General features: G+C 39.1%; 1 protein-coding gene across 1 annotated transcript in view; it reads left to right on the top strand.

Moving 5' to 3' along the window:
• Window positions 1-7,811: 7,811 nt before the first annotated feature.
• slc6a2 (solute carrier family 6 member 2) overlaps window positions 7,812-27,583 on the top strand; it is a 42,001-nt gene continuing 22,229 nt past the window's right edge. Inside the window, exons 1-4 of the mRNA XM_072670941.1 lie at window positions 7,812-7,858; window positions 8,270-8,864; window positions 11,703-11,834; window positions 12,666-12,906. Coding sequence (XP_072527042.1) covers window positions 8,273-8,864; window positions 11,703-11,834; window positions 12,666-12,906 — 965 coding nt within the window. The 5' untranslated portion in view covers window positions 7,812-7,858; window positions 8,270-8,272. The remainder of the gene's footprint in view (window positions 7,859-8,269; window positions 8,865-11,702; window positions 11,835-12,665; window positions 12,907-27,583) is intronic.

Raw genomic sequence — 27,583 nt, forward strand, 5'->3', positions numbered from 1 at the left:
CAACAGAGGGTGTAATGTACCAAATACTAGAATGTCAAATATCATTATAAAAATATGGTTTGTAATGAAAACTTAAAAAGTAATGCAGAAAAGAAACATTTCCAGTACTTCTGTATATGAAGGACAGCGTGTGTGCGCATGAATAGCGTGGGTCGATGATGATGATGATGATGATGATGATGAGTGCAGTGTCTTACAGGAGCCTAATGTTTCTCTCTGGTTAGGCCCTGCCGGATGAAGGATGGAGCTACGCTCACTTCATTAAAGCCCTGCTGTTCAGCACGTTGTGATTAGCAGCTGCGTTTTGCACCATCAATTTGTTTTAACCTTTTCAGAGGAGAGGAGCCCATTTCATTTTAATCACAATTGATGAGATGGCATGGGATCAATTAAGTAACATTGTTGGCTCTCTCTCCTCACTTTCCTTCTTCTCCTTGATATTGCTGTATCCATTTCGCTGCAGCCCCAGGTTCAGTCTGTCCAGTCAAATCGTACACAATCAATGTCACTAATCTGGTTTTATTTGCACAAACCCAACAAGTGTTTGGGCTAACGGGGTCTCTGAGAGCCGTTGTCTGCCGACACAGATGAAAGAGGGACTGATCAGATGCTTGCCTGAAAAAGGTCAGCGCTGATGAGCTGGACGGCTAATTGACAGGTTGCGAAACCACTGCAAAAACGTACCAACGGTTCTATCCAAGTATATGGGCAGGTATTGGGACATTGCTTGCAGCCAAGGCCTTTCCCATGCAGAGTGACCGCCATTACACTCTTCACATTTAATCATCCTTGGTGCACTCTGCATTTATTTTAGTTTTATTCATATGTACATGACCTTTCTCTTTAGACTAAGGTGCCAGTGCCAGACTGTGTTATGTGAATGTCCTCTCTCACCTCTCTATCTCTCGGGGTGACATATGCTCACTAACTGTACTTTACACCATGTACACCAGTTTATATAGTTAACATAATTTACACAGAGTTGCCAGTTTTTAGATATTAAATATTGCTTGGGTGGGGGACCAGTACAGTAGTTTTTAGATACACCTTCATACAGTTTCTACCTTAGCTCATTCTTGCAGATGAAAATATTCAAAACCCTAAACCATAAAGCATCTCAATACAACAGAAAAAGACCTCAACATCTTGAGGTTTCTCTTAAAATAAGAAATAAACTCAAAACATCAGAAACCTATCTAAAAATATTGCGCAATCATCTCAAAGTAATACGTATTTCTTTTCAAATAATAAGACATTTGTTAAAAATAACAAGAACATTTCTTAAAAATTACAGTGGCTTAAAAATTAAACATAGCAACTGAAAATAATGGGAAGTATCTCAAAACTCCAGAAACATATCTACGAAGTGCAGCTATATGGTAGAAGTAACCGATGATTTATACAGTAAGTGTAGCTACTAAGGTAGATGTACTTAATAAACACACAACTCATTGTCTGGTCATGTTTCTCTCTGTAATTGTGTGGCTTTTTTCAAGAATAAATGCCATACCACAGATGTTTTGCAAGCTCACAAAGCTTCCTGTACACCATCTCTTTAGACATACACAGTTTGTAGATCCCCTGCTTGTTTTTGATCTAAGAAAAAAGCATGGCCTTGGCAGGCTGGGACAAAGGCCTTAGCGTCACCTCTAAGACCAGAAGACACAAACAGACGCCACCCTTCCCTGAAACTGCTGGACAACACCATGTTGATTTATTCAGTCCCATTTTGGAAGACCTCACAGGCATGAACATGTTCTTGCAGAAGAGCCAGGTAAGAAAATGTCAAATTCCACACTGAATTTGGTCTCTGTCTTACAGGGTGATGTGAATGATTGATTGCTTTCCAAGGAAGTGATTCCAGTTTCCTGGTTTAGAGTGTAAGCCAGTGAGGATGCTGTGGATCTGAGCTGGACATTACACTGAAAAGCAGGGTTGCTACGTTACGTTTACATACTAATTGATCAGGGCCTGAAAATGCAGTCAGATTATACTTAGCATCTGTCTTCCACTCAACCCCTCTGTGTGTCTTTTGAATGCTATTCGTGCAAGTTGGAGTGTAGAGATTGATTAGGCTGACAGGCAAGCCTCAACAGCAGGCCATGAACATGCAATATACCAATGATATACCATTTGCTTTCAAAGTAACTGCTCTTTTTAATTCCTTAAAAAGTCTATGGCTCACCAGCTGGGCAAAATTGTCATACAAACTTCTATTACCAAAGAATAGCCCCACCAGTTTGTACAGAAGCCCCTGTAGTTACTGAGTAATACACCTTAGTGTGTAATAAGCCTTGCTGTGTTAAGGGGTTAACTGATATTACAGCATGTATCCCACATTCTGTAGTGTTGAAGTAAGGTTCTTATCCATATAAAGGCCATAAGATGAAGCAACAAATCGGCAACAAATCAACAAATCTGTTGTTGTGCAAAAAAGATAAACTACATATTATTATTAATAATGCATTGGCTCCTTAAACAACTAAGAAACACTGCAATGACGTAATACAGATTTATTTGTAAACTCTGGTAACTCTGACATTGTTTACATGCTAAATAATATTAATATCAAATAATGTTAATGTTAAAGCAATGCTTTTTCAGGTTTTATTTTTTACAATGCCTAAACACTCAAATAAAGGTTGCATCCATTCTGTTATTAGAATAACAGATAATGCTGTTTTTGTTTGTTTATTTATTTATTTATTTCGAATGAGTGGACATCTGCTGTTCACTCATTTGGACACTGGCTGTGATGCTGTATACAGAGCCACAAGTGTTTTATGGATCTGAGTTGATTTAGTCAATTGCTGCGGGGGTGATGCTCAGTTTGACCCAGCTGCAGTGTGCTGAGAGATGATTTGCCCACAGTAACACCAAATAAAAATATCTCCCTAGTTGCTTTCAGTTGTTGAAGTTCAGATTATGTGGGATTCATTCTTCCATCATTTATTAAATTTGAAATGGAGTAATATTCAGAGTGCAGGAAGTAATGACAACAAGTAAAGAAGGTAATAACTACAGTTTTTTACTCTCTACAAATTCTAACTGGCTTTTGAGAAGATTTTGTAGTAAATTCACAAGTAATTCTCAAAAGCATCATAGCACTTAAATTTTTTAATGGATTTTAATGGGTTTTAATAGAAAACTCTTTTAACCAAGCTGAAAGTGGCAGGTAAACTTGAATCAGAACATCTTTCTACTCTCGCACTGTCAGTGAACGTTGGGGCTCAGCGGTACAATGTGCTGCAAGTCAGAAATTCGAGCCATGCTGCCTTGCTATCAGCAGCCGGAGTCTGAGAGAGCACAATTAGCAGTGCTCTTTTAGAGCGGGTAGACACTGCGTTGGCGGAGGAGGAGACACATGTTAAATCCTTACCCTCCTGGTTTCGGGCCCTTCGAGCTACGAAGGCGTGGGTTAATTGGTAGTACCAAATTGGGAGAAAAAGGAGTACAATTCGATGAACAAATAAAAAAAAATTATGTTCCAGTTTAAATTGAATAGATTCATAGTAGCCCACAAGATTGAAGGTTGGTGCAAAATACACTATATGTTGTATGTGTCATAAATATCCAGACACCCATTCTAATTAGTGAGTTCAGTTACTTTAAGGTGCACCCATTGCTGACACAGTATGATGAGCTCTAGGGCAGCTTTATACGAGCCCAATGCCAGGCATCAGCTATTAAGCTTATAAAGAGCTTGGACTGTGGAGCAGTGAAAGTTCTCTGAAGTTGGATGGAGCTCCGTACATTGTCTTGGGGAAGACTTAGAGTGATGTTTTGTTGATCTAGAACTAATCATCTAGTCATCCAACATCATTACCTGGTTTCTGTGGCTAAATGCAATCAAATCCTAACTTAGATTTGAGAGGGAACGTTGGATGAGCAGGTGTCTGCAAAGCTTTGAGCATACAGCATAGTTTATGTGGGCATGGTAACACACTTGAGTATGCCAATGTTCTGCATACTTACCTGCTACAGTATCGCACCAACAAGACTCATGTACACCATATACCTTATATGTACCCTACAGTTTAATATATATTCCTTCATTGTATCTGCAAGGTTGTGATTCTGAAAGGCCATAGACAGCAAGAGCTAAAAAAGCAGAAATTAATTATGCAAAATAATTCAATAAGTCCAGCTCCATGGCGTTATCCAATTTGCCTAGTGTAATTAGTGACCTTTGACCTAGTACCCCGAGGCTGTCCATCACCTGACTTTTGCATCCTCTGGCCTACCCTCTGGGAGATCCTGCTCTCAAGCCTCTTCTTTGTTTCATTTTCTTTCTCTGTTATCTCCCTCTGTCTATCTAGCTTCCTTTGTAGACTAAGGAATCATGGCAAAGTACACAGGGCAGCCATAAAGGAACTTGGCCTGATGGTCACAAGCCTTCTGAGGAAGGGAAACAGTTCTGCTAGGGCAAAATGGAGCAAGAAACCATGTGACGCACCTTGAAGTACCAAGTTCTGAAGAAAGATTGTGCCCATGACACATCTCACACTGCAGAGGTGGTAAATATTGAAACGCTGAAGCCAGAGCTTGAACCCACAATCTACCAGCCACTACTTTTAATGTTTTTAATGTTTTTTATTTATTTAAATTACCACATTTATAAAGTGTAAAAATTGGTGTTTGTTATCCACCCCCAGTATTAACATAATGCATTAATTAAAATATAAATAGTTATTAAAAGTTATTATAGTAATTAATATTATTATTACTCATTTATTAGTAGTAGTACTACTAGTAGTATTAACTTGACATAGATCTTAATAAGTCTTAATAACCTCAACCTCTATGATGTAAATGCACTATATGGACAAATGTATTGGGACACCCACTGATTCATTGTTTCTTCTCAAATCAAGGGTATTAAACAGTGTTTTTCCTGCTTTTGTTGTGGTAACTGTTGGAGTAACTGTCTAGTGTCCAGGAAAAGCTTCTGACCAGTGACAAGAGAATTAGTGAGGTCAGGATGTTGGATGTTGGATATAGAATGTGTAAGACATGAAGTACAGCACCATCATGTTAGTCCATCAATGCTACGTTAAATGACTTCACTTCGGAGTGAGTTTTTTGAGCTAGTCTTGAGCTTGTTTTTTTAGGAGTGTCTATAAAACTGTCCTTGTGCTTGGCTTTGAGTTTATCTCCACATCAGCGCAGCCTTTGATAAAATGGACAGTGCTCATCAGATTGATGATGGTGGACGATCCAAGCTTATAGGGTGCTTTACGCCACAGTGCAAGGACATCTTGTTTGTTTGTCTGTCCGAGACCCTCGTTGGGGTCACCTTCTCCCACCCAACGTCCTGAAATAGCATGTACAGATTCCAACTTCCAGAGAAGAGCAAGTGCCTTTAATGAGTGCATAAATCAGCTTGTATAACCAGGTTCTTTACTTTTATTATCTAATCTTTGCCAGAGTATCAACAAAAGCCCCCCAAAACAGGCCTGTAAAGGTTTCATAAAAGAAGCACTGGATAGCTTTAAAGGGACATTCATTGACTTTAATGGGATGAACTGATCGCCCATATCTAATAGAAATCGTAGCCTTTGGCTAAAGCTGTGTGGGATTTGATTACACATGGAACACAATGCTTTTACCGCTTCTTAGAAAACAGGTAATTGAATCTATGCAGAAGAAGAGAGGAGAAACAGGCAATTAAAGGAGGAAGAATAAAACATTTTTGAGAAGGTCTTATCTTTCTCAAACTTTCGCTCAGCGTACGGGCACGGGTGCAGAGACAGCAACACGGTGACATTCCGTCTACAGCTTAAAACTGTGTTTGCTGACTCTAGTAGTGTCAAGAAGATGTTTTCTTGCTCTAACACACCCGATTTAGCTGAATAAGCGCTTAATTATTAATCAATGATGTGACTCAGGTGCAAGGAAATGATGAAACTGTGTATGGGAGGATCGGAGATGGGAAACATTCCTCTTTAGGCGCTACCCGGCATTTTGCCTGTCTGGACTACAGTGCAAAGCCGCTGCACTGACAGGCTAGGCTGGACAGGCTTGACTTTATCACGCTGAGTTTATAGTCTCCAGCATGGTAAAGTCCAGCCTGTTAGCACCGCAAATGAGGCATAAGCTGCCATCTGGGGGTTCTGATTAGGAAGGGGAAAAATAAAAGAGACTAAAAAGGAAGAAAAATAGGAAGAAGCAGAAGAAAGATATGATGGTGATAAGGTAAAAGAAGAAGATTTTGAAGATGATAATGAAGTAGAAGTAAAAGTTATGCTGCAGATGATGAATTAGAAGAGGATAATGGTGACGACGATGAATTAGAAAAAATATTACAAAGATGATTATTAGAAGAAAAAGATGCTGAAGATAATGATGGAGAAAATGAATGTAAGGGTGATGTAGTAGTAGAAGAAGATGATGATGATGAAGAAAATGATTATGCTGAAGATGATGAAGTGGTGGTGGTGGAGATGATGAAGATCATGGTGATCATGATGATGCTGAAAAAGATTAAAAAGAAAAGTAACAATAAAGAAGTGATGATGATGATGATGATGATGATGATGATGAAGAAGACAACTATGATAAGAAGGATGATGATGGTGGTGTGTGGTGAAGATTACGATGATGCAGTTATAAAAAGATGACAACAATGAGATAAGGAGATTAATGCTGGTGATGAAGTAGAAAATGATGGAAGCAGAAGATTATTATAAAGTTGATGGCGATGGAACAGGAAGTAGAAGATGAAGATGATGAAGATCATGATGAAGATAATGATGTGGAAGTGTAAAAATAATGATGTTGTGATGATGATTGATGATGATGATGATGATGATGATGATCATGATGATGATGATGATTATAATGAAAGTACAAGAGAAGAAGATGATTATAAATGTTAGGATTAATGTTGATATATAAAAATATTTAGTAAATGGAAAAGATGATGATGGGATGATGATGATGATGATGATGATGATGATGATGATGGTTCAGATGATGATGAATTAGAGGATACAATGGTAGTACAAGTGAAGATGATTAGAAAGGTGTTGATGATTAAAAATATGTAGAAGATGAAGAAGATGATGGTGATGAGGATGATGATGCTGATGATGATGATGATGATAATGATGATGATGATTATAATGACTACAAAAGAAGAAGATAAGGAAAGGTAATTTCCTAAAAATATATATTTAGAAAATGAAGAAGAAGAAGATGATGATGATGGTGATGATGATGATGATGATGATAGTGATGATGGTGATGATGATAGTGATGATGGTGATGATGATAGTGATGATGGTGCAGATGATGATGATGATGATAGTGATGATGGTGATGATGATAGTGATGATGGTGATGATGATAGTGATGATGGTGATGATGATAGTGATGATGGTGCAGATGATGATGATGATGATAGTGATGATGGTGATGATGATAGTGATGATGGTGATGATGGTGCAGATGATGATGAAGTAAAATAATACAATGATAGTACAAGTGAGGATGATTAGAAAGGTGTTAATGATGATGATGATGAAAATATTTAGAAGATGAAGATGATGGTGTTGAGGATGATTATGATAAGGACTCCAATGTAGATAAAATAGATGATGATACTAAAAATGACAATGATAATGATTACAATTATGATAATGATGAAGATAATAATGAAGAAATACATAAATATCCCCCATGCTCACATATAAAACATCACGTGGAAGAGGAGGTTGTGGACTCCTATCCTCCCAGATCGCGCTGCCTCTGGCTCCAGGGGAGGGGACACTTAAGCTGGGATGAGGATGGGCAGGAGCTCATTCGCATCCGGAGCTCGGCAGCAGCCGGCCATGGCCGAAGCCTCTCTGCGTGACAAGTACGAACTACACTCAAACTTCCGCTGAGTGTGAGCAGCAGCAGAGCAGCAGCAGAGCAGCAGCAGAGCAGCGGGGCAGCAAGGCTTACCCTAACCTGTTGACTGTGAGCGCGCAGGGAAGGCATGCAGGGCTTTTAGGCTGATCTGATCCAAAGCATGAGCCCGCGCAGCTGGAGGCGCGCTGAGAGGACAGTAGTAGTAGATGTGACACAGAGGGCTTAATCTTTTCCTCGTCGCTCGCTGAACTGCTCTACTGCATCTGCTTTTGCTCACGCGCTCTTTCTGCGCTTTCAGAACTCATATGTAAACTCGCTCGTGCTTCACAGACTCTAGTTTGTCTCGCGCTTCTCGCTCTCTCTGTCACTCGCTAAACTTTTCTTACTGTTGTTCGTGTTTCATGTTGTTGTGCAGCTGATGAAGCAGAGGAGCCGTCCCCACCTCTCCACGACGCAGAGTGTCTCAGCGGAGACGCGCTTTCTCCACTCTACTCTTCCTCCTCCTTCTCCTCCTCCTCCTCCTCCTCCTCCATCTCCTCCTCATCATCACCACCATCATCATCATCATCATCCTCCTCCTCCTCCTCATCATCATCATCACCACCATCATCACTACCAGCGGCTCCCGTCTCCCCTTCGCCACACCATCAGGTGCGCGAGAGCGAGAGCGCGAGCGCGGCGAGCTCCCGGAGCGGCGCGCGACCGGCGATCCGCGATGAACGTGCACGTGATGCCCGAGCACAAGCTGTCCTCGGTGGCTCCGCTGAAGCCCTACACCTCGGAGAAGAAGGACGTGGAGCTCATCCTGGTCAAGGAGCACAACGGCGTCCAGTACACCAACTCGAGCGTGGCGGGTACGTGCGGGCGCAACCACACCTCCGGCACCGGCGAGCACGACGACCGCGAGACATGGGGCAAGAAACTGGACTTTCTGCTGTCCGTCGTAGGCTTTGCGGTGGACTTGGCCAACGTGTGGCGGTTCCCCTACCTGTGCTACAAGAACGGAGGAGGTAAAACCCAGTGTTTATGCTTTTTATACAGGATATAGAGTACATGGAGGTGTACAGGCTATCCGGTCAATGTAGGGTCACTCATTTGTTGGTTTAGTCCTATTGAAAATATAAGCTATTGGTTAGAACAGATATTTAATTGGGATAGAACCCTTATCTCACATTGAGGTTCTTCAATCTTTAACCCTATCAAACTTTAGAACTCGGGAATCTCAACAATATAGAGTACAGGTTCCTAAATAGTTCCTAAACATAAAGTTCTAGATTAAATAAATAATGGGTTAGAACCTTTAATCTTTAGTCCTATGAAACCTAGCATCGCACACCCTTTAAAACAAATAGGTTCCTGACCGGTTCTTAGTCGTAACATAGGGTTCTAGGAAAGCTCTTAATGAGGATAGAACCTTTACTTTATACGTTCTTTAATTTTGAACTCTGTCAATCCTAACATCTCAAACTCTTAAGAATACAGGTTCCTAAATTGCTCTAGGAACAGAATGTTTACCTTATGTAGACATTAAATACTTTAGCCCTATGAAACCTAGCATCTCTAACTCTTCAAAATATAGATTTCTAAATCGTTCCAAGCTAGAACATAGAGTTCTAGGACAGATATATTAAATAAAATATATATATATAAAAAAAAACATTACTTTACTTCCTTATTTTTTAACCATATCAAACTTAACATCTCTATAACTCTTAAAAAAATATATAGGTTCTTGGTTGATGTAGTCTATGGGGATAGAACTTGTCCCTTACGCAGAGTTACTTTAAAGGACCTCAGCATACAGTAAGGATGCTATACCTGTTAAATGATTCGTGGCTTGCAGTTCTAGGAAAACTCTTTTAAAGCCTTTACTGTTAAGACATTTCTGAGACATTATTTCTGACAGGGTCTACAAGACATTTACCTTATTTCCTTCAGGTCAAATAACATCCCTGACTAAAACGAAGCAAGATGTCAGGATAGATGTGTGGATAGATACTGTAAATATAAATTAAATTATTTTCTATTGGATAATTAAATCAAAATCAAAGCTTCATCATAAACAGACTATGGCATGTATGTCCTATTACCAATACCTGTAACACACAGTCCTTTATTTACACAAGTCCCACGTGTGTAATGTACCCTACCAATAACATGTGCATGCAGTTGTAAAATAGCTCTGAAGATTCTGTAAATCCTGTAAAAAGTAATATCAAATGAACAGATTTAATAATCTAACACAATGTCCTCACCTGATGTCCCAAAGTCTGTAGTCCAGTGTGTAGTCCACTCTATCAATACGTTATGCTTGCAGTTTTAAGATAACTCAGAAGAACTGAAGCTTATTCTTAGACCTTATTCTGCCCATACTAACCTAACTTACCCGGGTCAAACCAATAGTTCACATAAAATAAGGCTTTGGGTGAGGCAAAATACCTTCTTCTCCATGTTTACCTGTAGTTTATAGACAGGAGTCAACCAGCTGGCTCACTGTGTTTGGGATAAATCTTCCGCACCCGTTTTGTAGGCTACTGCTGACCGGCAGGCCGGTGCTGCAATTGTTTGGAGAGTGATTCAGGAACTGATGGAACATTTCAGGGCTTTCCACAAAATTATGACTTGGGGGCTGTGGTATTATGGTATTATCCCGTCCAGAGCAAAATAACCCCCTTTAAATAAACTCTCAGCAGACTGTTTAAAACAGGTGACTTCACTCTGTTCTGTGTACTGGATCAGCACATGTATGGACTTGTTCCCGTAATCATGAATGTGATCCTTCTATTTCCACTGTGCCCTTTTAAAGACTATTTATCTGTAGAATGAAGCCATAGTACTTTTAACAAATTATTAACAAACAGTTTGGAAAGAGAAACTTTAACAAAAGCTGCACTTAACCTGTAGCTAATACACTGAGCTGCCACAACATAACCACTGACAGGTGAAGTGAAAAGCATAGACTGTCTTCATCTACAGTGACATCTGATGAGGGGTGGACATATTAGGCAGCAAGTGAACAGTGAGTTCTTGAAGGCAGTGTGTTAAAAATGTGGAAAAATGGGCGAGCCTAAGAGTCTCAGCCACTTTGACTAGGTGTAAATTGTGAGGTCGAAACATCTCCAAAGTATCAGGCAGGTCTTGTGGGGTGTTTCCAGTAAATAGTGGTCATTACCTACCAAACGTGGTCCAAGAACAGACCCCACAAGCCCTGTCTTATATTCTGGAGATGTTCTGAAGCACTTTTCCCACTTTACCTGCTTTTAACGTGTCAGCTGTTAACAACTTGCTGTCTAATATTTCCCACCTCTTGAAAGATGCCACTGTAGATGAAGATAATCAGTTCACGTCACCTGTCGATGGTTATAATGTTATGGCTGATCGGTGTAAGTAAGTGTAAAGAACCTTTAAATAGGTAAAGAACCTTTACATCTATGGCATTATTATAAAGAACCCTTTGTAGCACCTTTTCTGTTTACGGGTATACCTTAAACAAAAGGTGCCAAAAATGGTGCTATAGAAGAACCACATTGGTTCTCTGAATAAACTTGTTGGAAAAAGAGATGTTCAAGTGTGAGGAAGCTTTCAAAGGTTTAATGAATCATCTGTAAAAGTTGCGTAGCAATTTAAGGGTTCTTTCTAGAAGAATTTACATTGAGGTTCTTAACCTTTAAAAAGGTTCTTCACACACAAAAATCAGAGGTTTCTCTGAAGACCCATTCACTGTAGTTGTTATTAGGAACTGGTTCCCCTGGACCGTCCCACAAAGAACTCTTTCTGCCACCCTTGTTTTAAGAGGTCTTTCCTTTCTGTGTCTGCAATGCTAAAATCCATACAATGTGTCTCTCCAGGAGCGTTCCTGATCCCATACACCATGTTCCTGTTCATTGCGGGGATGCCGCTGTTTTACATGGAGTTGGCTTTGGGCCAGTACAACCGGGAAGGTGCAGCCACAGTGTGGAAGATCTGCCCTGTTTTCAAAGGTCTGTTTTTTTTTTTTATCTCTCTATTCTCTTCAAGCTTCAGTCGCTGATTTACACTGTCAAAAATGTCCGTAAATTTTATAATGAAAAGCTGTTAAACCACACTAAAAAGGTTAAATACAGTTTCTTTGCCAGTGAAATACTGTAAATGCACAAATCAGCCAAAATACTATTGGATTTAATTATTTCTCACGTGTTGTGAGTCAGCTGTGCTGTATCAGCCATATACAGTGGGTTTGATTGTGCAACGTTTTGAAGTAAAACTCCTTTCCCATTGGCTCCTGGAATCATCTATTTGCATACTGGGCGTGTCCCCACCACCTTCAGTCACTGCCAATGTGTAGTCATTACACCCAGGCCACCTTTTTTGGCTGTACATTTATGTAGTATACCATGGTTGACTAACTGGATTTAATGTTGAAGGCTATAAGAGCTAGTTACCATTTTTTGTGCTTTTGAGTGTCACTCTTGCATTACCATAGGATTATACTGTTATTATAGTTATTATAGCTAGTTATTATTAGTCAGTTAAGAAATGAAAGAATTTTTGTGGTTCACAAAAAAATTTTAGTTGGTAAGACTTGATTTTTACAGTAATTTCATGGTAGTTTCACAGTAATATATTGTAAACAAAACAGCCCTTGAATCTAAAATTTATGGTTGCCAAAAAACATACTGTTTATTGTGACCATATATTTTTTATAGTGAAAAAAATACTGTAAATTTTACAGATTTTTTTTACATTTTTTACATTTGCTGAGCTTAGTTGTGCACTTTTTTAATGTCAGGTCATGCTGAGCATTTACCAGAGGCTATGTTCTGTGTCTACAGGTGTTGGCTACACCGTGATCATCATAGCGTTGTACGTGGGCTTCTACTACAACGTCATTATAGCCTGGTCTCTGTACTACCTGTTTTCCTCATTCACAAGTGAACTGCCTTGGCAGCACTGTAACAACACATGGAACAGCCCCTTGTGCAAAGACCCCAAGCTCATCAATAGCTCCTCGCTCATGGGTAGTGGATCCTCCTATGCCAAGTACAACAGAACGCCAGCTGCAGAGTTCTATGCGTGAGTTCCAAGAGTTCTATCCTGTTCCTATACTCTAACATCCTGTTCTTTCTTGTGCATGTGATTTGCTGTTGTTTTGTAGCATCGCACCTCTTAATCAGAGCAAGAGCAGCTCAGAGGACAATGGTGCTCCGCTAAGGGCGGCGAGACGTCCTGTTTTTTTTCCAGGAAAGCTGAGTATTTCAGCTACATGTGTCATTTCAGCATTTTATGTGTCATGATGTAGGACACTGTCAGACCTACCCTGTACCCCTAGGGCAGACAATTTGAGCTTTCTCTTTTGTTCAGTCCATTTTGACAGGTGTGCTCACTCCACCCCTACCCAAACAAACTGAACCGTGATCCTCCAAAAGTCTTGGTCTGCTTCCAGCAAACTAACTTTGATTCACTGAAGTCGGAGGGTCAGAATAGCATAGAGCCTGAGAAAGGTTTGGGAGTGAAACTGCTATAACAGTCTGAAAACAGTGGTGGTAATGAAAGGATTCTGCAGGGTGGCTATAGTAACTGGAAACATGGCTGTTTTTATCATGCTTACCTGTTCGTCGAGCAGTATATCAGCACTGTACCGTAGTCAGGTGTCTTTATATTTTCACCAGAAGACTGCAGACATGAGGGCAGTTAATTGTAAATTTAATCTTGACAATAACTGAGATGGGAACAATGTTAGCAAGTTAGAACTGTTGATTGTCTTTGGCATAGGTCCCGTTGGGACTTGTGCAGATCCCGCCGAACTTATAAGCAGGGGGCGGAGCCTAGACCCGGGCAGCCAACAGGACCAAACTGGTGGCAGTGGGGAGAAGGGGAAGGGGGTGTGATATCACTTCTGAAAGCAGAAAGAAAAGTGTGTAATTAGAAGTCAACACAGGTGGAGGCTGGTGATTGTCAGATCTTTGCCATTTTTGCCATTTCTGGAATGAAATGGGTAGGATAATGCAATTATATCAAGACTACATAAATGAGGTGACAATCCCAATCAAATTCCTGACCAGAAAAGTAACATATGTGTGTAAGATTTGGTGTATTTTAGCCACTGCAATGTAAAATCATAAAAAAAAAACTAATTATCCAAACTTAATTTTGAGACTTGTCCAAAACTTGCTTACCTGGCCTATATTTTAGGATAATATTTTGTCTTTTCTGCAACCTCACACAGAATATGCATTTTGCTCACTTATGCACACAATTTATTCATGTATTAATATATATATATATATATATATATATATATATATATATATATATATATATATATATATATATATCAGCGCATGTATGGACTTATCATGAATGTGATCCTTCTATTTCCACTAATAATCACAGTATTCACTTATTATTAAGCAGTGAAGGAAGAAGTATGATGCCTAAAAATGAATTGGCATATGAGTGAGTATTGATGCCGGTTTTGAAAATCTGGCAACCTGAGGGCATATAGGTATGTGTGTGCAGTGACAGAAGAGGCAGAGGGTAAGGAATATGAGCTGATAGAAGATTTATTAAAATTGTTTTAAAATATACACAGATCAGCCATCACATTTGGACCACCCTTGTGCCGCCACAACTGATTTGACAACTTGAGGCATGGACTCCAAAGACGTCTAAAAGACAGTGGTGGCGTCTAAAAGCCGCAGACTACTGTTGTCAGAGTTATGGGTTTGATACCCGGGTTCGGCGAGCTGAGCATGGTTCTTAACCCTTTCTGCTGCCCACCGCTCATAGTGTGTATGTGTGTGTTCACTGCATGGCTGGATTAAAGGTGGAGTCAAACATTCATCTGTGCACAACACGATGAATAACGATGAATATGGTTCTCTTTGTCTTTGCCTTTTTGGTATGTGGCACCAAAACATTAGCAACAAGTCCTTTAAGTCCTGTAAGTTGTGAGGTGGGGTCTCCATGGATTGCATCAAAGAGCCTATGGAGCCCATTACCCTGTCATTGGTTCACTGGTTGTTCTTTCTTAGACCACTTTTAGTAGGTACTGAGCACTGCACACCAGAAAAAAAACACAAGCTCTGACTGATGTTTATAGAGATATTCTGACCCAGTCGTCTAGCCATCACAATCTGTCAAGATGGCTCAGATTCTTATGCTTGCCCATTTTACCTGCTTTTAACCCACCACATTTAAGAACTGACTGTTCACTTACTGTCTAATATATCCGCCCCTTCACAGATGCCACAGTAGATAATCAATATTTTTCACTTCACCAGTGTTAATGTTATGGCTGATCAGTGTATATTTAGCAGGTTATTAATAATGTGAACGTTATAATTTTTATAACGTTCACATTTTTGCGTCTGGTGGGCAGGGCTTACAACATTTAGGCTGGCAATTAGTCTGCCTGTTCACTCACAGCATCATTCGGTCATGTTGGTCTTCTAATGCAACGGCAGCACAGCATACAATTAAATATTTCATTTTAGCACAGATTCTTGTAGCTTACTGCTCTAGAACAGAGCTTCTCAAACTGGTCTTCTAAGGACCTCTAGATGGTCCATATTTTTGCTCAATCCCTTTTTGTTGCCGGTTGGGTTAGAGCATAAATCGGAACCATTTGCGAGTCCCTGAGGACCTGTTTGAGAACCACTGCTCTATCAGTTAAAATAAAGTACAGAAAAGTTCATGGTGGATATTGTTACTGTTATTGTCACCAGATGTACATTGTACAATCTTCCCAATCATGGCTCACATGGGCCAATGTTAAATATGTCGGTCTGAACTGAACTCGAACCAGAGCTAAAATGCAACAGTGGATCATTTTTGGCTTTGGTACAAACCAAGAGAACAAAGCAAACAAACATAAACGAACCCTAAAAGTGAAGTTCTGCATGACCGTTCTTATTCAGTGGTGTACCATGTGTTGTATTGTCACTGACTGCACTTTAGTGACCTGCTAAAGTGAGGCCTCATTGGAGGTTCACTGAAAGCTTCTCAAGAATAGTAAGTTAAGACCTAGATTGTGCCAACATCTGTCACTTGCCTCAGAATTGGCTGTTTCCTGCTATGGCTGGTTTGTTAAATGATTTGGTGATGGATCTCCACATACAGTGTATTTGTTTGAAACAGTTCTTCAGTATTTCAGCTAAAGATATTTCATTGTTATTGCTCTAAGCATGTGGAGTAATGCTTACCATATTCCTGATAAGAATTACTATTAGTTCTTATCGTATTGTTCTACTTTGTCATGTTGTCGCAGTCATTCACTACATCCTATTAGAGCTCCTAATGGACCATTCTTCGCTCCATTCTAATTTAGCATTTGTTTTCCATCTTTTATCTCTTTGGCCTCATTGTGCTTTATATTGTTTTTCTGCGCTAGTGGGGGGTTGCGTAAGGCATCTGCACAATGTTGGCAGCTTTTGTGTGTGTATGCATGTGTTTGTGTCTGTGTCTGTGTGTGTATTAATGTGAGTTATTAATAAAAACACGCCTGTAAGATGAAAGATGGAAAACATGCCTAAAATCGGATCTTACTGACAGGACGTGTTGAAAGGGTCTGGGCATTAATCACTAACAGTAGTAGGCCGCAGAGTGTGCCATAATTGATTTGGTCTAGCCGAAAGCAGTGGGGCGTATAAGCATCAGATTGCTGTGTGAAAGTGGAGCAGGTTGCATTCCAACGATCACTCTCTCTGTTGTGTGTGTGTGTGTGTGAGTGTAGTGAAAGTTTTAATGGAAGCTTAAAAAGATCTCTCTCCACCAGGAAATGTCAAATTAATGGCTTTTCCTGAGCGAGACCTTCAGGATCACTTTCAAACAGGCCTCCTAATTAAACATCCAGTGGTGTGTTCTGCAGGATCACTGCCTCATTGCTGGAATTACTGAAATCAAACAGATTGTATCAGGCTCTCTCGTTGTTTTGAGAAATTCTAACTTTTTGGTTAATATTTCCTCATGCCATTTAACCCTATGTGTCTTTATGGCAGACCTTTGATTTGGAAAGGAGCTGTTTTGCATTATTTTAAAGGTTGATCTTGAGATATAAATATAAACAGATATAAATACATAAATAATACAAATATAACATATAATACAAAAAAAGAAAATAGTTTTTGGCATAATTTAACCCTTGTAGTTGTTCCCTACAATGTGTCAACATTTCACAAATTGACCAATAGAAATGCTCCAAAATGACTATACCTTCACTTCCCTTGAAGTTTTGTAAGTACGAGGTTTTGTCTACATGGCAAAGATATAAAAAAAGAACATATAACAGAATTCTGCAAAGTGATATGTGTAACTACAGTGATATAAATAATGTAATAACACCAAATCTGATAATTATATAGTAATATCAGAGGAAAACAGCATTTTACATATTTACACTTTAATCTGGCCATCACCAAAAGACTACCATTACCGAGGGAGCTCAAGGATCAGCAAATTATATAAACTAATTCTAGCACTGATTATAAAAACTACAAAAATGTCACATTCATACTTTTGATGAATTAGCGAGCTGGGAATGAGGTGGGGTGGTGATCACCCAACGCCCTGCCCTCACTAACATTCAGGAATGCAATTAAATCCTCATAGCAATAGCATAGCTTTATGCCAGTGTTGTGAGGCTTGTCTACATTGTAACAGTTTCTGTAAAACCAGTGTGGGAGGTTTTAGTTCTGGAATGCCATATATTTGCACAGTTTTCGGATTGTTGTTGTTGCCACATTATTTTCCTGCTTACATACACCTGATTCAACTCATCAGGCAGTTGTCAATTTAGCTCTCCACCCCTGCTGTAAAGGAATGCATTTGTGAGCATAAATAATACTTTCTGTCAAAGAAAATTAAATTTCAGAAACATACCAGTCTAGTTAGCCGACTATATGTGTCTAACTATGAGAGTAGGTCATTCCAAGAGGTTATTTCCTAATAAATTAATGCAATAATTAGACACTTTCGTGAGTGCCTAATAAATTATGACTTGCTCAATAAACTATGAAACCTGACTTATTCCCATCATCTCAGAGAACACAGTTCCTCTACTCTACATCTCAGTGCTGTGGAAATTGTTTTCCACAAACCTTTATACCTCTCTATCCAACACCTGGCATTAAGCATGGTACCAGTAGTTTTACATTTATCTGCTTCAGAGAGTTTATCAGCACAACGTCTCTATAGGGACGTCACAAACTGTGTGTGCATTTGCACAAAACTTAAAGTTAGCTTAAAGCCTTCATTAGCCTTCTAATGAACATTTGGACATGCTGTACAACTTTGAAGGTTTCAAATAATTAGTAATAAACTGTTAGCATGAAAAAAGAAAAAAGACAATTATAGATGAAAAAGCTGCACAACATCACAAAAGTTGTTGTGCTTTAATACTGTGAGCAGATTTCAAGACTGACTTAACAGTAGTTGATTCTCGGTACACTCTGAACAAAAAGGCCTTTATAAAGTACTGAAAAATCATTTTCAGCACTCATTAGTAACAATCGTGCAACCGTCTTTGGTGCTACAGAGAACGATATACAAGAAAGTTTGAAGATCAGATTAAAGAACTACTGAAAAAAAAGGCAAAGGACCATTTAACGGTTCACATCTCTTTTTAAAAAAAATCAAACCAAAATCAACAATATGTCTTGTGCAGCTGAATCAGATTTACAAGCTTTATATAGTCTCTGACTCTTTAACCTTTCTTATGAATGTACCTACATTTGTCCAACTTAGGCTTGTATAAGCACCTGTTTGAAAATCCAATATCGTAAGTAATCAGTGCCCGCAAGATGGCTCTAGGAAAATACTTAAGAGGAAGGCTATAAGAAAATAGTCAAGCGTTTTCAGCTTGTCTTTTCTACGGTGCAGATTGTTCAGGGGAACTGTGGAGGTCAAGATGAGATATGAAAAACTAGGAAAACTCATATGCTGGCAAGCAAGGCAAATGTTCACCATATGACTGCCAAGAATCTGCAGGAATGCTTAGCGTTATGTTTTAATCAACCTTTAGGGTGCACTATTCGACTGTGCGGTGTTGCCTGCATAAACATAATCTTCTTGGATAAGTCATAAGAAAGAAACCTTACTTGTGATATCATCACTCAACTCAAAGTATCATCTAGAACATCTAGACAAGTTAAATAAGTTTCCAGATGGAAAAAGTACTGTGGTCTGATGAAGTCAAAATAGAGCTTTTTGACCATAATTATGACCAAAAGTATGTTTGTAATAAAAGGAACCTCATTTCATGAAAAGCACACCTTGCCGCAACTAGGATTTCTCATAGTTTAGGGTTGTAATACAGTTAGTAGTATTCAATATTTGAATTTGCCCAAACTGGATGTAAGAATATAGTCACATACATACACACACACACACACACACACACACACACAAATCTCTCTGCCAGTGTTAACATAGTGCTCAGATAGGTTTCACTGATGTATTCTGTTTAGTTTTTAGGGAGAATGTTTATGACATGCTCCATGAGAATGAAGATATTTCTTTTTGTTTTGTTTTTAAGTTTTGTCTGATCATCAAATTGCTACAATCACTGAAGTTCTCTGTGTTATCTGTTTATACCAGTAAGTACATGTACAAGTACATGTAAACACTGATTAGGTGCTTTGTGATTTGTCAATTCTTTTTAAGCTCCCTCCTATGAACATGAACAGTAAAAGTGGGTCACTACAAAAACTGCCACTGAAACTTTTCAACTGCACACCCCCAAAACCAGAACCCCCCACCCCCCCAAACCCTGAAACCTGCCTCCTCCAACCCATTGCTATATTCTGGGCAATGCAAAAACACTGACGTTTGAAGTAGAGAGGAAGAAAGGCATTCCGCTTGCACTTCAAAGAGAGGCATTCCCGAGTCTGCGTGGAGATTGGGTTCTGCAGCCCAGAGGAAGCCAGAGCAGTGACTGGGACAATGCACAGTGCTTAACTTTGAGCTGATGTGCCAATTGTTAGCTCTAGCCGCAATCATAACACGCTGAGAGCCACGTGATAGTGGCCTACTGAGAGCATGAGTTCCCCCTAACATATTGCCTCTCATATTGCCTTTCTGGTCATGTTAATATATTTATGCTGAACAAATCCATTTGCTTGCTCTAATGCTATGTCTTTTATTCACTTTCTGAAAACTCTTTCTGGTGAGGGATTGAGGCCTTCCTCTGATTGACTTATTCGGCTAATCAGGCATTAAGTAAAAAACAAATACTGGCATCATTTCTTGAACCATTCATACACAGTCAGGCTTTTATATTTATAAGACCAGAACTATACTCTTAAACATAAAGGTGCCACAGAAAGATTCTATGAAGCAATGCAACAGAAGACCAACATTTTGTAAAAACCTCTTTGGTTAAGAATTCCTTCCACACATATCCAAATATTAAAAAAGTTCCCTCCATTTTTGAAAATATTTCCATGCAAGTCGAAAAGGCTTGGTAAAAAAACACATGGCCATGCAAATAAAGCCTTAAAACACTCTCGTGAGCATGCCAGCCTAGCTGGGGCTGCTAAACATCATGTAGATTGATGTCAAATTCATCAAATAAGCAATAAGCAAGACCAAAAGACCTACAAATCTCCACACTAGGGACAACTTAAATTATTAGTCACCTAAGAAAAGTAAATATTGACTGGCCAAGACACACAGATAAATGTGGATGGGGCCTAAGAGAACACAATTGGCCTCACTCTCTCTGGATGGCTTGGATAGCCCTCCCTCTCCCCCCAATACTCAGTATAGTGCTAGTCAGTGCAGCCGTATGTTGATTGATGTAACAGAATTGGCAGTCCTACAAGTTCATTTAGCTGCCCAATGATGGCAGTAGTTTGAAAAGCATCAGTTTTGGCTGGCTTGACATGTCTCTGAGGAAGCACTTGCTAACCTCTCCTACATTGGGGATTTTGTACTAGCTTCCTACACACTTTTAAAAATCATGGGACAAACATTGCAAATTAGCATATAGCTATAAATGCTATTATATCAGGCACCAGACATCCATCAATCCATCTGCTTTTCTGCCCTTTCCATGTCAGGGTTCCCGGTGGGTCTGGACTCTACCCGGAATAATTTGCTTTATTTTTAGTGCCGTCCAACACTCATTCATCGGGATCGATGCTATAGATAGAGCATTGTTTATTCCTTAAAGAACCTCTCAATTCAGTTCAGTTCTGGTCTATGTGTCACTATACACATAAACATAAAGTATAAAAAGTCAATTCAGGCTATTCTCTAGTATGGACAGTTTATAAATGTGTGAGAGGTTTAAAATGTTATAAGTTTAAAATTTCTTCTACATATTGAACTGTAAAGGACCATGTCAAGAACTATTTAGGAACTGTTATGTTTAATACTTTTTAAAGGTTGCTTTTAAAGGTAAGTGTTTTGAACTCAAATCATTAAAATTCATACTTGACAGATAACCGGTTGTATAGGCTTCTTTAAAGAACTTTAAATGTCCTTTTACCAACAAGGATTCCACTATAATATTTATTCAGAAAGCAACCTTAAGGGTAAGAATTGTTAAAGAGTTGGTCAGACGTGGTTCTTAATATATAAATAAATGTAGCTTTTATTTTAACACTGTTAATCAGATTGTAAACACAAGAAAGTGCTGTTTGATTTCTTTTATAAACTGAACTTCAAAACACACATCACCAAAAAGCTGATTAATGTGTGTAAAAGGTAGTGAAGTGCATACAGTAGATAGACTCTGGGCTTTTAAACAGAAATACGCCCACACTTACAGACAATAAAATCTCCTTTGAAGCGAATGTCTATAGTTTCCTGTTAGTTCAGATACCCTACCCCTTACTTTTATTGTCTTGTCTGTACCCCCCCTTATTTTCAATCTGACCCGTTCTGCTGTTTGCACACTCTTCAAAATACATGTGACAAAAGGTTCTTTGGTGTGATGCCAAAGAGTAACCTTTGGGATCCATAAAGAGGAGGAATCTATAAAGAATATTTTAGTAGATAGTTCCAAAAGACATTACGTAGAGTTCCAGAAGAAAACTCTATTGGACAGACTTTGTGTTGGTATATTCCTGCTGAAAAAAAACAACAACAGCATGGCCAGTTTAAGACCAGCAAGACCACACCTGTCGACCAGCTTTGTGATTGACCAACGCATCATCAAGCAACCTAGGTAACCATCTATTTTACCAACATAGGGCATGTTTTTTGCCTGGATGACCAGCTTTCCAAGCACCTTGACCATCAAAGACCAGCTTAGACCATCGGAAACCAGCTACCAGCAACAGCTGGTCTTGAGCTGGATATTCAGCAGGGATAACTTTTGAACAGAGGCTGTTCAAATACAGTACAGTAAATTCTGCTGAGCCAAAATGTATGAATGTAGGGCAGTGGTTCTGAACTCCAGACCTGTATAATTTTACCTATTCCACTTCCCAACCTACCACAACCATTCTATGCAGGGCAGGGAATCCCAAAGACTCCAGCTATACGCTGTGTTAGGAAACACCTTTATAAAGAAAAAAAACATTCATTTTATTCACATTCAGTAAATTGAGATTACTCCAGAGATTACTTGATCCTTTAAACCCTTGATTTCATCTTCTACCCATTTTCGTTTTTCTTTGTATCTCACTCGTCTGTCTGACATCTACTCTTTTACACATTAAGGCATTAAAGGCGGGGGTTCCCAGTCCTAGTGGCCTGAGAGGATGTAGGAGGCTATCATTAACCTCTAAATGCCTCCCCTATGCCTCTTTCTTATAGCCTCTTTTATTGTCCAGAACTAACCCTGACATCAAGTCAGATCACACAGCACCCCAGGGCCATGTCATTAGTGTAATCTATCCACAACAGGTGTCCCATACAATGCATATCAGATGAATGAGCCCACTACAGGGAACCTAATGGCCAAATAGCTCTCTTAAAAATAAAGGTTCCTAAATCAGTCTTGGCCTGGCCACATGGTACTGGGGGGGGGGGGTCGCCTCATATATCCAAACCTGCACTACTTTCAAGTATTGCTCCAAATAACCTTTTCTGGGACTTACTGTATATTTCTAAGACTGTATGAACGTTTGCTAAATCCAGAGTCAGCATTCCTGCAGTATGTTCGGTTAACCGATTCTGTGTTGGGTGGGATTTTCCCAAAGACTGATTAGATAGGTTTAAGAAAGTCATTTGGAAAGATCTGCATAGAGGATGATAAAGGCAGTCTAAAGGAATAGGCAGCAATAGATAGAGTCTGCAACCAAAGATTACAGAAGATGTTCACTGATCCCACACAAGTGTTCATGTCACCACTAAACTTCCCTGAAGTAGGTAATCAATCATGGCAGCCAGACAATGGAAAGTCTGATGTTGTATGACAAGCTCAAGAAAAGAAAAGTTTCATCAACTAGCTTACCACCCACATTTCTTTTCAGTGCATTGTTTTGCCAGTCAATCCATGTCCTTGGTGGTTAGAGAGTAATAGCTAGTGTTTAGCTGTCAAAAATGGGAAAGTCTTCCAGACACAGATTAATCCTAGTCTTGGACTCGCCACATTGTGAGTACGGATTCTCCTCTGGAAAGCTCTTTAAGTCTATGACCAGAAAAATATCTTATGACGTTGGAATGTAAGTTAGATGCAGGTTGGCATTTATGAAGTGGCAGCACAATGAAAAAAAAACTAAACTGAGGGATGGAAACCAGCTAAGACCTGACAGAGTGAATAATCAGTGTATTGTGTTTTTTTTTTTTTTTTTGATGATCTAACTTAATTTTTGCATTGAAATTAAACCTTATCCATCACATTAATACTCAAACTCTTTTTGGCTTATAGTCAATCTTAGCATCTCCATCTCAGCAGCAATCTCTGTTCCAGACCTTTAATTATTTTTTGATTTTGCACATGTATTTTTGCACAAATGAACACATGCACACACAGACATATCCACTGAACGGCCATTCCATTAAAACTACCTTCTTGTTTCTACGCTCATTGTCCATCAGATCAGCTCCACTTACCAAATAAGAGCCCTCTGTAGTTCTATAATAACAGACAGTAGTACTTTTGTTAGCCTGCTTTCACCTTGTTCTTCAATGGTCAGGACCCCACAGGACCACTATAGAACAGGTGTTATTTGGGTGATGGGTCATTCTCAGCACTGTGTGTTGCGCTGGTATGAATGGACCAGACACAGCAGTGCTGCTGGAGTGTTTAAACACTGTGTTGGTCCACCTTGTACATGTAAAGCTCATCTATTGCTGCACATATTTGTTGGTCATCCTCTAGTCCTTCATCAGTGGTCGGTTAAGTAATTAAGTAAAAAATAAATACTGGCATTGTTTAATCATTCATTTCTACACAGTCAGGCTTTTATATTTATATGACCAGCACTATACTCTTAAACATAAAGGTGCCACAGAAAGATACAACAGAAGACCCACAATTTGTAAAAACTAATTTGGTTAATTCTTTAAAAAAAACTAATTATTCTTTCTACTGTAATTGAGATTGAGGCTTCTTCCACACATATTCAAATATGTGTGTTGCGCTGGTATGAATGGACCAGACACAGCAGTGCTGCTGGAGTGTTTAAATACTGTGTCCACTCACTGCCTACTCTATTAGAAAAACCTACCTAGTTGGTCCACCTAAGTGGAGCTGATAAAATGGACAATGAGGGTAGAAACAAGGAGGTGGTATTATTGTTATGGCTGATCGGTGTGTGTATAGATATATACACTCTATATCCAAAGGTTTGAAGTGACCTACTCCTTCAGTGTTAGATATAGATTTTGGAACATTGCTGTAAGGATTTGATTTGATTTTGCATCAGTGAAGTCAGTGGATGATTAGATATAGATCAGAAATGCCACTTAAACTTATCCCAGCTGTATTGGCTGGAGCTCCATCACTCACAGCCCAGTGCTGTGGGGCTTTATACCCATTTATACCCATTTATCAAGCCATAAAATTATCCTAGTAAAAAAGTCCTAGTATTGTGATGTTTATCGTGCATAGCATAAAAGGCTAAGCTATAGCATATGCTATAAAATGTTCTAATGTTAGAAATGCTATAAATGCTATTCTTTTTTAAAGTGCCTTCCCTTAATTATAAACATTGTTCATTTCCTTCAACTAAGCATGCCAAAACTGCACACACAAAATCAGCATTCTCTTTTCTCTGTTAGACATTCTTAAATATGTTCACCTGACATTTTAGCAACATTTTTTTTTTGGCTCAAATAAATACAATGTAGTGTTATGAAGAGAAAAAAAATGTTTAAACAGATTTAAAACTGATGAGATCCTCAGATCCTGAGTTAGACGTTAGAAACGGTTGATGTTGCTTGAAACAGTAGGTCAGAACAGAAGTTCACCGCAATAACAAGTAACTATGACAGGCCAAGACAGTGTTTGTTTTTTTCCCTCCAAAACCATTTGAAATCTTCACACTAAGGTTTTATGGTAGTGTAATAATACATTCTCTCACTGGCTATCAACCAGTACATACAAATGTTCTGAGGGAATCTTCTGAAAAAAGGACTTAGGAGCCCTTTGAACCCTCGGCTAATGATCCATTAGCCCTATTGTCTGGAGACACTTTCACTTCGCCTTCTTTATTTCTCAGAGACGGACTACATGGACAAATGTAGCTAACAGGCTAATAGAAGCCACAACATACACATCTCCAAAATCCTGTCCACACATTGTTGCTAATTTATGGTGATATGCATAAAATTAATGCTTAGTAGTTGTCGGGTAGTGTTGAGGGAGTTATAAGACCCAAATGATTTACTGTAGGTGGGAGCAAAAATCAAGTCCATCTTGGGGTTCATGAGGACCAGTTTTGTGAGGGGGGGCTACACTGCTGTTAGCTGAATAAGCACATATATGTAAATGTGCTGTTTTTTAATGATGTTTCGCAAGTGTCCATATGTGCACTGGGGCGTGAATGCTACAGCACCACAATATAAGCCACCACAACAGATCTAACCACAGGCCTCTGAAGGCGTCCTGTGGTATCTGCCACCAAGACATTAGCAGGAGATTCTTCTGTAAGTTCTGTAAGTTCTGAGGTGGGACCTCTAGGAGCATCAGTGAGCCTTATAGACCTGGTCACCGATTTACCGGTAGTCATTTCTTGGAATGCTTTTGGTAGGTAATGACCACTACATACCAGAAAGAAAACACAAACCTGATGCCTGATGTTATGGAGATGTTATGATCCAGTTGTCTAGCCATCACAATTTGATCCAGGTGTCTCAGATCCTTAAACCTCCACATTTTTACTACTTTTAGCCTAATATATGTCATCCCTTGACAGATGCCTCTGTAGATAAAGATAATCAATGTTTTTCACTTCACCTGTCAGTGGTGCTAATGTTATGGCTGATTGCCAAATACAAAAAAGTCAGATACATTTAATTTCACAAGATTTTTAAAGGGTCAAACGCTGCTAGTTATTATAAGCTATTATAAAGCCATAATGTTAGTTATGAGAGTGATGATTTGAAGTGTGGGCCCATGTCCAGGCCCTTAGGAGGTTATTACACAGCATGTCTAAAGATGTTTAAACAGATATCTTTCCTAACCAGAGTAGGTGTAGATGTTTTAGCCTAAGTAAGTGGACATCCTTGGTCTTACAGCCTGCAGATACTCTGTATGGTAAATATGATACTCTGTAATAGCTTTACTGGCAAAGAGTATATGCATTATTTGTGAAATTGGGTAATTAGATATGCTTGGCATTGAACATTGAAGTGAAAAGAGTAGGGAGGCAATATGAGTGAGCACTAGGGAGGCGAAGCCAGCCAAAATCCCTGCTAGTCTTCAATTATAAGGAATCTTGCTTATACTAGTTAGAGTTTTTGGCTCAGATAGCTGTGATTTGAATGGAAGAAAAGCTGTTGTTATCACTATCTGTACAGCTTAGTGGTCAAGAAGAGACCCCGGGGTATGTTTTCTATGTTTTCTACGTATGGTTTACTGCAAGATAACCTGTGGCATAGTAAGGGTCCCCAGCTTTTATTGAGTGGACATGTTGTTTTGTGTTGATTTTGTGGCCCTCCATTGGCACTATAAAGACTGTGTGATCAGATTTACTGCTGTGCTAGGACTCTTGACATGTGTTGAAGGTGTTTAAAGCATCTGTCTCAAAGGCATCGCATTTGGCCTTAAAGCTGAGCAAGAAGTACCGCATTGAGGTAGAGGTTTAGGCATTTCTACAGAGCTTTCTACAGAACTAAGTGAAGTGGTTACTAATTTGGTTTTAGCATGCAAAACCAAATTCAAGGAATTATGTGATCTACAGTTCTACATGGTATTTTACACTCATCCAATGTATATTCTTTTTGACAGCTGTATGATATGATGTGATCGCAAAACATAGAAGAAATACAAAAAAGTATACAGAAATGTCTATTTTGTAAAGGTATATTTTGATCTGTATCCCTTAAACTTGTACTTGGCTTATATAAAGTATACAGAAACATATACCTAGGTATATGTGGCTTATACTGTCCAAAAGGTTATACTGTAAAGTCTAGGTATATTTGGCATATTCCTTTTACTTGACCTTTTGATTAAGATAGAGGTAGACAAGGGTTTGATTCCCTGACTGGGCAAAGCATACTACAGAACTGCATTCTCCCACCTGAGTAACATGATTCAAATGACATTCTGGATAAAAGCCAAATGTAAATATATGGGTAGCAAACTGTATGATATTAAGTATGATATTAAGTTTACTAACACTTTCATTAC

Source organism: Salminus brasiliensis, chromosome 25 (assembly GCF_030463535.1).
Source record: "Salminus brasiliensis chromosome 25, fSalBra1.hap2, whole genome shotgun sequence".
Taxonomy (NCBI): Eukaryota; Metazoa; Chordata; class Actinopteri; order Characiformes; family Bryconidae; genus Salminus; species Salminus brasiliensis.